This window comes from Globicephala melas, chromosome 9, assembly GCF_963455315.2.
Source record: "Globicephala melas chromosome 9, mGloMel1.2, whole genome shotgun sequence".
In the NCBI taxonomy this organism is placed as follows: Eukaryota; Metazoa; Chordata; class Mammalia; order Artiodactyla; family Delphinidae; genus Globicephala; species Globicephala melas.
The window spans coordinates 13,255,365-13,269,183 of NC_083322.1; the positions used below are offsets into that span (position 1 = coordinate 13,255,365).

Consider the following 13,819-nt stretch of genomic DNA (forward strand, 5'->3'; position numbering starts at 1 on the left):
TCAGACACTCTTTGGCATGGTGCCTATGAAAGGGGCCCTGCCTGGGAACATTTTTTTTTCTGTCTCTTTCTTTCCTTGTTTTGTTTTGGGGGCAAAAGCTCCTTCCCAAACCACAGTTACGTTTCACTATCAGGGCCGGGGGGTGGGGGGGCTGGGGGGGGGGAGCCATCACACCATTTAGCCAATGAAATCGTCTCCCTCTGTGTCTCAGCTGGCTGCGTTAGCATATTCAGACGACACCCGCCCATACATCAGTGAGGCTGGCAGCGGCCTTCAGTGTTCTTGACAGTCATGCTTCTATCTGGCCCAGAGGAATGACCGAAAGACGCCGGCGGGCCAGTGGGAAATGTCTCCCCCCACCCCCTTTCCCTGGCCCACCACCCTCCTAAAAGAGAATGGGCAGCGAAGGAATCCCAGCTGCCACAGCAGGAGACTGCTCACACTGGCTTTTCTTCTCCCCATGTCTGGCAGCTGGTGTTGCGAATCAATGCCATTTATGAGGCCCGGAGAGGAAAGAAACGGGTGAAGAGGCTGTCCCAGTCCACGGAGAGCAACTCAGGAAAAGGTAGGGCCCTGCCACCATCCCTTCTCCCCCAAGAATCTGAAAACAGAATCTTCCTACAAGTAGCTTCCTGTTGTTTGGGGTTGACTCAGCAAGGAGGAGAACAAGTTGGGGGCTTTGGAAATGTCCCCCACCATCCTGTCTCCCTGTGTATCCATCAGGTCAGCCTAGGGCTGCATTCTCTGACCTCACCATGGGAGCAACCTTCTTTGCTTAATATACATTAAAGGGGCCAGTATCTTTTGCTGTATTTATATAGGTACCATCTGAACTAAAGCCAAATTAATTTGGAAACACATGTAGTTGGACAAAGACATAGTTTGTTCATTACATTTAAATAGACAAAAAGAAAACAGCCCCTCTGAACTAGAAGTCTTGGATTTGTGCTACCACATATAAAAAGTTTCCTGCATTAGAAAAACCCACACTTGCAACTTTCTTCCTTTTGTTGTTATGTTTTTTTGTCTAGTGACAGATGAGAACAGTGAGTCTGACAGTGACACCGAGGAGAAGCTGAAAGGTGAGAAGAGCAGTTGCGGTGCAGGGCGCGTGCAGGTGACTGGGAAGCTGCGAAGGTAGCCCTTCCTGTTCAGTGTGAGGGACGGGACACAGTGGCCTTGCACGAGCTTGTTGGGCAAGTCGTGAAAGTCTGAGCCTGGCCAGAGTGGGCCTGTTCGGTCCCTGAGCCTACAGCTCAGTTCTAGAGATCCAGGGTGGCTACCACTGCAGTGACACCCCGTTCCTGTGCCTTTCCGTTATGTCATAGGTGTTTCTCACACCTGTGTAAGGTACAGTGTGCTGGCCTGGACTCCAGAGACCTGGGGCTCTTGCCCTACTCCTGGCTCTGTGATCTGGAAGAAATCACTTGAGATCCAGGGCCTCTAGTTCCTCATCTGTCAAATGAAGTCACTGAAATTATTGGTCCCTGTGGATCTAAATTTCGTGATCTCAATCTAGGCTTTAGTGAGTTTTCCACAGCTTTTCAGACCCTAGGGGGGAAGCCAAAGAAAGCCATAGTCCAGGGCTGCTCAGTGAGGTGATGGGGACCCATCTGCTCAGTGGCCCTGCCTCATTTGCCTCCAGCACCCACCTGCTCCCACCTCTGGAATGAAGCCAGTCACTTCCATTGCACAGAATGGTGGCAGGAGAGAAGGCAGATGGGGTTCCTGAGTTAGTCAGGTCTCTGCCAGTTGAGCCACATGGAATGTTTTCAAAGCTCCCAGCTCCAAAAGCGCTAGGGTCTGGATTTTGTCACATCCCCCAAACTGAAAGATGAAGGAAGTGAGTGAAGGGAAGAGTCCCCACCCCATCTGACAGAGGAACCCAAGGGTCACTCAAGCCGCTGCCCTAAGTCCAGACAGCAGATCCCACATTCCAGGCTCCTGCACCCCGATTAGCCTGGTGGCCCGGCGGGTGTTGCTCCAACTAAAACTCTGGCAAGAATCCCAAATAAGGAGCTTTGTACTAATTTGTTAAATGTGGGAACACTCTTTTAGGATTAGAAAAAGTTCTTTGAGGTAGGAATTACACAACGTGTTGCAGCTCTGTGCAATTCCACATTGGGGGTGAGTCATTTTCAGGCGTTCTCTCCCTCCCTCCCTCCCTCCCTCCCTCTCTCCCTCCCTCCCTCCCTCCCTCCCTCCCTCCCCCTCCCTCCCTCCCTCCCTCTCTCTCTCTCTCTCTCTCTCTCTCTCTCTCTCCCCCCCTCCCCCCCGCCCCTCCTCTACTCCCTCTCTAGCCCACAGCCAGCGCCTGGTCAATGTGAAGTCACGCCTGAAGCAGGCTCCAAGATACCCATCACTGGACCGGGAGCTCGTCGAGTACCAGGAGAGGCAGCTCTTCGAGTACTTTGTGGTCGTGTCTTTGCACAAGAAGCAGGCCGGCGCTGCCTATGTGCCCGAACTCACCCAGCAGTTCCCTCTGAAGGTACAGGGTGGGCCAGGCGTCTGCAGCCTGCCAGGGACTGCAGCATTCTTGACAAAATCTTATTGGTACTCACGGTTTCAGGGAGGTACAGGAGCCCAAGGAACATTCAGTGCTTAGAATTTCAAAAATGGGTCCTAATTAAGGTATATCAAGTGAAAAAAACCGCTGCTGGAGAATTTGCGAGTTCCGAGGAGGTGTGAGAGTCAATGCTCAAAGCAGGGACAGAAATACTTAGCCCCTTCCTGTGGTCACTGTGCTGACTGTACTATCCTCTTCATCCTCCCCATCTCCTTATCCAGCCAGGTCTCTTCCCAACCTGTCCTAGAAGCTTCTTTCCATCAGCCGCACAACTCTCCCTAAGGAGTGTCATGTTTGTGTCCATGCTACACACCCTGTGTGCCCTGTGTGCCTCTGTATGTGTGTATGCACGAGAATCCTGTTCTGTTCTCACATGGGTCATGGCTATGTGGATGTGGCTTTACCATATATTAAATTATGGCTCCTAAAATGAAACGGCGCTCAATAAAGCCGAAAATGACACGGCCTAGAATATGTAAATTATTCTTAGCCTTTGACATCAGTAATAAAGAGCTTCCACCACATTCTAATTGAGTTCAGCCAGAATTTACTGAGACCCTTTTACTTTCAAGCTGTGTTCTGCTTGGCCCCAGGGCATTACAAAGATGAGCAAAATGTGTTTCCTGTCCTCAAGGAGCTTACACTCTGATAGGAGGGCATGAGATAAGACTCGCGAGGTACAATGTGACAGTCTCTGTACAGTTCATACAGTGCAGGTGCGCAGACACAGGAACGGGAGGGCGCTCATGTCCTAGTCCCATCAGGGCCTCGCTTTGCTGCCACCACCCAAGCATAATCCCAGCATCTACCAAGACCTAGGTTCCAGCTGTCCCTCTCCTTTCTCAGGCCAGCCTGCCTTCTGTCCTGTGCACTGGGTTCCAGCACAGCAATCGAGCCCTCTGCTTGGAGTTTAGGATGGAAATATGTATAACTGAAAGAAACCACAGGCACCAGCCCTCCACACCGGCACTTATTCCACTTCCTCTGTCTGAGCTCCAGGGATGATGCTCTGAAAACCCCAGTGCTACGGGTGTGCCCATATTTAGTTGAGAACCACACTTGCACCAACACATGAAGGACTGTCCTATTATTTTATGTACTTCCTTTGGGGCATAGCACAATGTTATACATATAGCAATACTTAACCAGTGTTCCAGGAATAAAAGCGTTAATTTGTGAATGAATTAATGAATCAACCTAACTATTGAATGCTTGAGTTTCCAACATGGAATCTCCAGACTCTTAGACATCACATTAAAACGTTTTTTAAAGAGTGGAAAGTTGTATAGTCACTGTTGAAAGGGGACTAATCCAGAAATGTATAAAGAAAAAAGCCATCTCTAATCCCACAGAGATCATCACTGTTAGCATTTTATTGTGTTTTCTTCCAGTCTTTTCTCATAGTATAATTTTCTTACAAAACTGAGATCATACGTTGTGTAATTTCCGTGTCGTTTTATATACCTGTCATTGTTTATAAACATATTTAATACAAATTCTAAAACATCATTTTTGAAATTACATAATGCTGCGTTATGTGGGTATACCCTAATCTTTTTTTTTAAAATAAATTTATTTATTTATTTATTTTTGGTTGCATTGGGTCTTCGTTGCTGCGCGCGGGCTTTCTCTAGTTGTGGTGACCGGGGGCTACTCTTCATTGCGGTGCGCGGGCTTCTCGTTGCAGTGGCTTCTCGTTGTGGAGCACAGGCTCTAGGCGCGCGGGTTCAGTAGTTGTGGCTCACGGGCTCTAGAGCGCAGGTTCAGTAGTTGTGGCACACAGGCTTAGTTGCTCCGTGGCATGTGGGATCTTCCTGGACCAGGGCTCGAACCCGTGTTCCCTGCATTGGCAGGCGGATTCTTAACCACTGTGCCACCAGGGAATCCCCTACCCTAATCTATTTAACCACTCTCTTTCTGTTGGAAATGTGTCTTGCTGCCAGTATTTCTTTAGATATGTATTTTTAATGTTACGCTGATCATCCTTTATATGCATTTTTGCATGCCAGGCTACTTTATATCTCCTTCCCTTCACTTGCTCCCTCTGTCAGAAGGCCCCTTTTCTCCTTCTGCCTCCTCACTTTTAACTCTTTTTCATGAGTTTTATCCTCCACCCCTATAGCCACTTTAATCAAGGTTTACACTCCATATTTGCACACTAGAGATCATGCCTGCTGTATTTCCTTAAAATGCTTGATATCTTGCAGTTATCTTTATGACAACTCATGGAGGTCAGGCTGTTTTCCAGCCATCTGTGCTTGGTTGTATTTGTAAGAGAGATCTCTGCGGGCCACTTCCTATAAGTGTGCTCCTGTGCATGTCAGAGCATGTGTGTGCACATACGGGTGGATAACTCATACATTGATGACAGTGTGTGTAAGCACATGTGTATAGACACATATTTTTGGGTATCGTGCATGTGGTCTGAGGGTGGGTTCATCCAAATGGTGACTGGGCCACGTTGAAAAGCGCTAGAACTCATTTCTCTACAAGGCCTGTGCTTCAGTTCTCTAATGCTGTTTCCACTGTGGAGAAATGTCATTGTTCCTTCCTTTTGTATTATTTATAGTTTGGAGTCCTTCACTCTGTGATGATTAATGACCCCTTCCAACAACTACACCCAGCTGGTATTTGCTTCTCTGCAAGACTGTCCAAGGGTAATCAAAAATTATTGCTTTGGCAACAGTCTGAGCTAGTGAATTATCAACTCAAAGACTGTTCCAGGACCATTTGGAAGCCTCTGAGTCATGGATAGAAGAGAGAACAATTATACAGAAAAGAAAGAGTGACTATTTATTCTGAAGAAGAAAAACTAAAGGACAATTAATGACTGGCTTTCCGTCTGCATATGGTGACTGTGTTTCACTCATTGATAGTTGTCTCCACCATTAATAGTAGTAGCAGCTTTACTTAAATTTGATCTAGCCTAAGGGGAATCATACTAGAAGTGGGTTTTCAAATTGAAAGCCATCAGCCCGGTGCTCTGTTCTTTTGGATGCTCTCCAGAAACCTCCTTTCTCTGACGTTTCATGGCCTTGGGAAGGCTTGTAGATCCTCTGTGAAGGAGTCAAAGGTACTGTTGGCCTGCAGATGTCAGAAACTCTCTGCCAGCCTGGTTTAAGGTGGAGGCCAATGGCAAACTATGAGAAACAAAATAAGAAATTATGGAAAATATTATAGTAAGAATTTAGGTTAGACATTACAATTTCGTAACTTTAGAAATTCATACTCCACTCACTTCAAATATCTGATATTTCAAATGACTGAAGATAATTTTAGCATAATTTATTTTTCTTTAACTGTTTATAAAGGAAATTTAACAAGTGTAAACCTATCATCAACAACACAGCAAAAGCCAACAATTCTTCCCAACACATTAGAAGTACCAATTTATAAGCTAACTGTGCTAATTATAAACTATTCCTTTTTGTATCCCAAACTTATACCTAGAGTGCCTTTGTTTTTCAATTGAGACAAAAAAACACACATAACATAAAATTCACCATCCCAACATCTCCATGTGCACAGTACAGTATGGTTAACTGCATGTGCATTGCTGTCCAACAGGATGGGATGCTTTTTTTTAGCACAGGTAACCTGTTCAGACACAGAACAAGCAGACTCATGGCTTTAAATATCATCTCTAAATCAGACTTTATTGATTCATTCCATTTTGAAATGAGATGATGTTCATCCAGTCTGTGATATGTCAGATAAATCAGAGAGAGAGAGAAAGATAGACAGGCTAGAGATTAAGATCATTTTGATTCTCTACTAGAGTCTAGCTGTGTGATCATGGACAAATCACTTAACTTCCCGGGGCTTATTTTCTTATCTCTAAAATAAGAAGGTCAGGCTGGATGATGTCTAGTTTTCCTTTAGTTCTGACATTCAAAGACTTCCTGAAATGAGTTAAATTTCACCATATAATGTAATTTAGCTGGATGTAGTCACTAAAAAGTGTTGTAAAACGTCTTTGCCTAGATCAAGGAGGGACGCATTTGCCTGGGCCCAGAGGTCAGAAGACTAGATTTGAGGTTCTGCCTTGCAGATTCATGAGTCTCCGGTTTGGAAGGGATTGCTGTGACAGCGTTTCCTTATTGATTAAAATACTTACATTCCAGAATGTTCTGCATAGAGAACATTTCTCTAAAGCACACTTATTTTCTCCTCATTTCCCCCATAAGATTATAGTTGGAACTGCCCTGGGGACAAAAACCCCAAGCAGACTGAGCTGCAAACCCTCCTCAAAGTGGAGATTAAGGTGGCAGTCATGACTTCCGGAAGGTGGGAGATGTGCTTTTGCCAAGCATCTGCCTCACTCTCCGGTGCTGGGGTTTATTCTCCAATCTTCTCTCGCCCTTCTCCCTGCAGTTGGAAAGGTCTTTCAAGTTCATGAGAGAAGCTGAGGACCAGCTGAAGGCTATCCCCCAATTCTGTTTCCCTGACGCCAAGGACTGGACTCCTGTCCAGCAGTTTACCAGGTATGTGCTGGCATCCCCCTCCCCTCCTGCAAAGACTAAAGCAAGAACTAGAGGGGGTCATAGATGGTAGACCCCATAAGTCGGTCCTACTGCTAAGTGATCCTGGTGGGCCCGAGTGTAGCAATTTCCTCCACAGGTGTTTTTAAAACTTGCCTGAAGACAAGAATCACCTTGTTAAGTGTGCAGATTCCCAGATCTACCGCTCCACCTGGGAGTGTGTTTCATAAGCTGACGTGATGGGCAATAAGGTAATTCATAGCCTAGGAAAGCATTGCCCATCACTAATACTTGTCCAGTGCTCTGGAAATATTTCTTCAGTAGCCCATCCAGCTGTTACTCGGATTGTGATAAGTTTACATTTCTGCTTTAACCCATGTTGTTGGATACCAATATTTTTTTATCAGATGTTTCAGTAACTGACCAAACTCAGGAGGCTCCAAATCCTGAGTGTTTGAGGGATACTGAGTTCCTTGAAGTTGGCCCAGCAGTCTTTAGGGACGGTCCAGGCCTCGGAGAGCCGCGCAAGGGGCGGTTCCGAGAGGGGCACAGAAGTGTCCTACTCTTCCACTGCTCCCTCGCTGAGGCACATCCCTAGATCAGCAGATGCCACCTCACTCCCGGGCTCAGATAATGACTGCTGTGTGCATGCAATGGGATGGCCCAGGTGATAGGATTATATGAGGGCTCAGGGTGAAAAGAAAATTCCTCACTTCGTCTCAGGACGCAGCGACACTTTAGATCTCCCTGTCCCTGACACAGACTCCAAAGCAGTAGGTGACCGGAGCCCCAGCCCAGAGGTGGACAAGCCAGACAGCGAGCAGCCCTTTTGACAGCCTCCCCCAGAATGTCCCCTGGTTGCTCAACGCGATGTGACTTTGGTTTTGTTTTGCTTTGTAACGCGCTTTCGTTTTCCCAACCACAGTGAAACATTCTCGTTTGTCTTAACTGGAGAAGATGGGAGCAGGAGGTTCGGTTACTGCCGAAGACTGCTGGTCAGTACGTCCTGCTCTCGGTCAGCAAGAGCTCTGTGCAGAGCCGGCGCTGGCTTCCTGAGGTCTCACTCACCACGTGCCACACGAGAAGGGACAGGAGGTGTAGCAAGTTCACCGGGGCAGTTAAAAACAGGAAGGAATATTTGGGGGTCCACGTGAGTCTTACTGGTAGACGGGAACATTGTCTGTCTCCTTTGGAAAGAAAATACTCTCTCCATTGTTTTCCCTGCCAAATAAATGACTTTCTCTCCTCAAACCAAATGTCCTTTCTAATAAAGTGTGCTAAACAGACTTTGAGAGCCTACAGAGAACATTCATAATAGTTGTTAGGGCAGAAGAAGGATGGCTTTGTTGTTTATGACGCAAATAATTTAAGTGCCTCCTTCAGAACATTAACCTATAAAAGTCAGAAACTTATTTCAATGAAATGATTTTGCCAAAACATTTAAGAACTGGTCTTTTTGAGGCCCATTTTGGGGACGATCTTCTGTAGTGGCAAATCATTTTCCACTGAGAGTATATTTTAGTCTTTTTATAAATAGGCTAATATAGTCAAGAATAACGCATGGCACATAGTGGCTGTTTAGTAATTAGTGAATAAAAAGTGTGGATAATAATCAAAAAAGTTAAGTGGGATAATAGATTTTGTTGATATAATTACTTTAGAGTTTAAGTGTTGAGATTGTTTTGAAAATTAAAAGTCAGTTTCCAAAAAGGATTTTCAGAAATGATTTCTCATTCGGACTTATTATAATAATGATAAAGAATAAATAATTTCCTTGAGAGGAATTACAGCGATACGGGTAAACAAGATTCCTTATTTTATGGTGCTATAGGCCATATTGAGCACCTGCTGTGTGCACAACACTCTTGATTTGGTCCCTTTGGGAGAATTAAAAAATATGTCTACGTAACTAGAAGTGCTTTCACCTATAAGACGGGGTATTGGTAACTGCTTACCTCACTGATTTTCAAAAGCTATGGTGTATGGAAACAATAGGCAGCATGTTAAAAACATTTGGGGTCTTTCCTCCCCTGAGATTGGTAACACTCATGATTTCCTTGTGTTTCACTCCAAAAAGCCTGGTGGCAAAGGAAAGCGTCTCCCTGAAGTTTACTGCATCGTGAGCCGCCTGGGATGCTTCAGCCTCTTTTCGAAGGTGAGGACTTGGGCCTCAGAGAAGGGAGGGAGGGAATGCAGGGCAGGGCCCAGGAGGACACAGGAGACACCCTAACTCGTGTGACTTTTATCCTCTTATTCCCCCACCTGTTTTCCTTCCCACTTCTTCCTTCTCCCTTCCTTGAGCCTCATCTATTCTCTAAACTTTAGGACAGGAAATGAGCTGATGAAGGTTGTGGCCCAGAAAGTGGGGAAGGGGAGAAGGTCAATGTCATTGCAGTTGAGGATGGGAGGGGCAGAGGATCTCCCCAGAATATTCCATACGTTTTAATTTCCTTCTCTTAAGCATTATCTTTTGTCACGTTGTGCGTTGTGTATATGTGTCGTGTGTGTATATCTGTTGTGTGTGTGCAAGATTTGCTATCACAAGACTGCTCTATCAAAATCTTAGTATAATTTGGTCCTTTTTGGAAAATGAGCCAGTATACCAAGACATAGGGATTGCCGTGGTGAATTGGCTTACCCACCCCAGTATTCCGGAATGGTGTGTAGGAGATAATTACTATGCTATATGATGCCAATCTCAAAAGTTAGGTATAATTCAACGTTTTTTCCTGTGTTAACCAGACCTGAATATATAATCCATAAATTTTTTTTTTTGGCCACACCACACAGCATGCAGATCTTAGTTCCCCAACCAGGGATCGATCCCATGCCCCTTGCAGTGGAAGCCTGGAGTCTTAGCCACTGGACCGCCAGGGAAGTCCCTCCATAAATTTTTTTAAAATCCTTCTTGAGCACGTATTTCAGTCTGAGCTTTCTTTTAGAGAATTGAAGTCCTACATCTGCTCTCCACGGATGTAAGCAACACTCCCTAAAAGCATTCCGAAACAAAAGTCTCCCTCCCTCCTGCCCACCCTCCTCCTGAACTCAGAGGAAGCCTGAATTATACTGATGAAGCGTGACCTCTTGCCACGGTAGAACTTGTATGCAAGTCTGAGGTAGTTAACGTTATCAGTGTAATCTGAGTCATGGTCTTACCTCCACTCCACGTGAAGTGGTAATCATTGTACATTAAAGTCAGTCATTTACAAGCTGCAGCACAGATATGCATTGCTGCTCGTGCCAGTCTTCAACATGGGCTTGTTTAAACATGGAAATAAGGCTGTAGGTCATAGCCCTTGTTGTTGCAAGAATGCTTATGAATCTAGGAGCAAACAGCTGATGTGAGGTAGCCCAGCACCCAGGGGCAGCTTTGGGGTTCACATAAGCTGCATTGCTATATCATGGGCAGGGGGTGCAGAGCAAGTAAACATCCTCACATACTCGTGTGATGCACAGTCCTGCCTTTTCATGTCAGTTTTGTGACAGCATATGTTTTAAGACTGTAGTATGAAGACTTGCCAAAGATCACACAGCAAATATTCAGCATAGAACCATAGACAGAGCTTTGGCTAAATGATTCCAAAATCTCAAGCTATTTCTAGGTGAGGGACAAGGATAACTAAAATGGCAAATTGTCCTTTAGTACAGAAAGAGGAATCATGGATAAGAACAGCTCTCAGAATCTCTGAAGAAAGGCAGAAGTATTGCTACAATAATGCTATGTAACAAACCACCGTGGTGTAAAGCAGCCATCATTTACTCTCACAGAGGGGCAGGCAGCTGGGGTTTGGCTCTGCCGGTCTCCATGGGCTCACTCATGTGCTGCTAGTAGGCTGGGGGTTGGCTGATCTAGGCTGGCTGGGCTGTGCTTAAGGCTGCAAGTCTGGGTGCGGGTCTGGCTCACACATCTGTCACCTCCCTTAGACAGTAAGCTGTCCCATGCGTGCTCTTCTCGCAGCTGTGGCAGGGGCATGAGAGGGCGAGCAGAAACACATAAGGCAGGCCTCCTAAGGCCTGGGCTTAGAACTGGCCCACTGTCACTTCTGCCTCATTCTGCTGGCACAGTCCTCCGCAACCTTTTTCTCATTATTGATCCCCTAAGCAGCCTTTTTAGATATTTTTGTCTCAATTGCCTCCCCTCCCCATGGAATTACTTTTAATTTTTTGTCTTTTTATTGTGCTAAAATATACATAACATAAAATTTACCATTTTAGCCATTGTTAAGTGCACAATTGGTTGGCATTATGTTTATTCACATTGTTGTGCAGCCGTCACCACCATCCATCTCCAGAACTTTTTCATCTCCTCAAACTAAAACTCAGTACCCATTAAACACTAACTCTCTGTTCCCTCCTCCCCCAGCCCCTGGCAACCACCACTCTACTCTACTTTCTGTCTCTCTTATGAGTTCGACTCTAGGCTCTCATGTAAGTGGAATTATACACTATTTGTCCCTTTGTGTCTGGCTTATTTCACTTAGCACAGTGTTTTCGAGGTTCATCCATGTTGTAGCACGTATCAGTATTTTATTCCTTCTTATGGCTGAATGATATTCCACTATATGAATATCATATTTTGTTTATCATTCATCAGTTGATGGACATTTAGGTTATTTCCATTTTCTGACTGCTATGAATAATGCTCTATGAACATTCATGTACAAGTGTTCATGTGAACATGTTCTCATTTCTCTTTGTTAAATTCCTAGGAGTGGAATTGCTGGGTCATATAGTAACTCTATGTTTAACTTTCTGAGGAGCTGCCAGACTGTTTTCAAAAGAAAAACTTCACTAGTTTACATTCCCACCAGTAGTGTATGAGGGTCCCAATTTCTGCACTTCCTCACCAATACCTGTTACCTGTGTTTTATTTCAGCCATCTTAATGGGTATGAAGTGGTATCTCATTGGTTTTGGTTTGTGTTGCCCAAATGGCTACCCCCCAGGGAAACTTTTTTTTTAATTTATTTTATTTATTTATTTGGCTGCATTGGGTCTTTGTTGCTGTGCGCGGGCTTTCTCTAGTTGTGGCGAACGGGGGCTACTCTTCTTTGCAGTGCGTGGGCTTCTCATTGAGGTGGCTTCTCTTGTTACGGAGTACGGGCTCTAGGCGCACGGGCTTCAGTAGTTGTGGCACATGGGCTCAGTAGTCGTGGCTTGTGAGCTCTAGAGCACAGGCTCAGTAGCTGTGGCGCACGGGCTTAGTTGCTCCACGACATGTGGGATCTTCCTGGAGCAGGGCTCAAACCCGTGTCCCCTGCATTGGCAGGTGGATTCTTAACCACTGTGCCACCAGGGAAGTGCCCCCCCAGAGAAGTTTTAATTCCATAGATATATCGCATATCTGTTTATGTACTGTGGCACCTTAGAAGGCTATAAACCCTCACAATATCTAAGTTTTTCACCACCAACCCCCAAACAAATTTTTACCTCTTTGGGGGTGCTATTCTTCCCATTGAGAATGCATATATCAATCCAGTAAGTCACATGGCCATACCCGTGTGACAAACAGGACAGTTTTCAAAGTCAAGGGGGCAAGAAACTATACTTCACCCCTTTAGTGGGAGAAATTACAGAGTCACGTGGAAAAAGAGGGGCTGCATAGAGGAGAGAATTGGGGCCCTAACACACAAGGTGGAAGAGACTTTGTTTGGCCTGATGAGGACAACGGGCTTCCCCACAATTCCTCAGCCTCTGTGGCAGGCCCACTTCATCTGGAACAGAGCTACACCTTGATGACCTGACTTCAGGATAGCTGAGCTGCTTTTCTGCCCCTTGCAGATCTTGGATGAGGTGGAAAAACGACGAGGCATCTCTCCCGCCCTGGTCCAGCCTCTCATGAGGAGCGTCATGGAAGCCCCCTTCCCAGCCCTGGGCAAAACCATTGTTGTCAAGAACTTCTTGCCAGGATCAGGAACTGAGGTAAGCCATCAGAGTCCTTTCCTGTCCTGGGGGGAGTAGCCCAGACTGTGGCCAAGTTCCAGTGATCCCAGGGGCTGGCTTCCAGTGGGCTGTCATATTCAGTGATGTCCTCTTGCTCCTCAGGCTGGCCCAGATCACCCATTTCTAAGAGTATCATAAATTCCACCCTAAGTCCAGTCCATCCAGCCCAGGATTCTGGCTCAGAACTGTGCCAGGGCAGTGAACATCTTTAGCTTCTCTTATTAGCCTACTACCTTCATAAATCGTATTTAAACCTATTCAGGTTTTTGGTCTGCATCACCTCTACCACTTTATAGTGTAAAGCAGATTCTTTTCAGGGAAGATAAGCTCAGGTACTACTTTTTATTCATCCTAGACTTTGAAGCATGTCCCTTTCCTTGGCTGGGCTGGGATTTGATGCCAGAGCTTGTTTTCATCCTTCCCATTCCCTGTGTGTGACTCTGTGGATATCAGAGGGCAGGTCCCATTCAGCCTTGAGTCTCCAGTTCTAAAGGCCCTCGGAAGAGCAGGTCACCTCTGGGGACAGGGGAAGGATGAGGATGTGTCTGGGATATTCTGGAACAACCCAACTTCCCAGCACAGAGAGGAGCAGTCTCCCTGTTGCTGGAGAATCCTAAACTACCCCTACAGACACAGGTGGCTTGGCCATGGGGGTGTCAACCTTAGTGAGCCCCACTGTGTGGGCAGCACCAGGCAGGTGCCGTGCTGAGAGTAGAAGCCAGTCTCTGCTCACCAAGAAGGAGTCAGCTATTTAAAAAGAAAAACCTGCACATGAGTAATGACTTGAACTCAGGAACGTTTCAGCAAGTACGGAGTGAGAAGATATGCAC

General features: G+C 45.8%; 1 protein-coding gene across 2 annotated transcripts in view; it reads left to right on the forward strand.

Moving 5' to 3' along the window:
• DENND2A (DENN domain containing 2A) overlaps positions 1-13,819 on the forward strand; it is a 103,662-nt gene that overhangs the window by 65,750 nt on the left and 24,093 nt on the right. For both annotated transcript variants that reach the window (XM_060305229.2, XM_030854005.3), the window contains 7 exons: positions 472-565; positions 1,032-1,082; positions 2,301-2,488; positions 6,941-7,050; positions 7,973-8,042; positions 9,125-9,202; positions 12,828-12,968. In XM_060305229.2, coding sequence (XP_060161212.1) covers positions 472-565; positions 1,032-1,082; positions 2,301-2,488; positions 6,941-7,050; positions 7,973-8,042; positions 9,125-9,202; positions 12,828-12,968 — 732 coding nt within the window. The remainder of the gene's footprint in view (positions 1-471; positions 566-1,031; positions 1,083-2,300; positions 2,489-6,940; positions 7,051-7,972; positions 8,043-9,124; positions 9,203-12,827; positions 12,969-13,819) is intronic.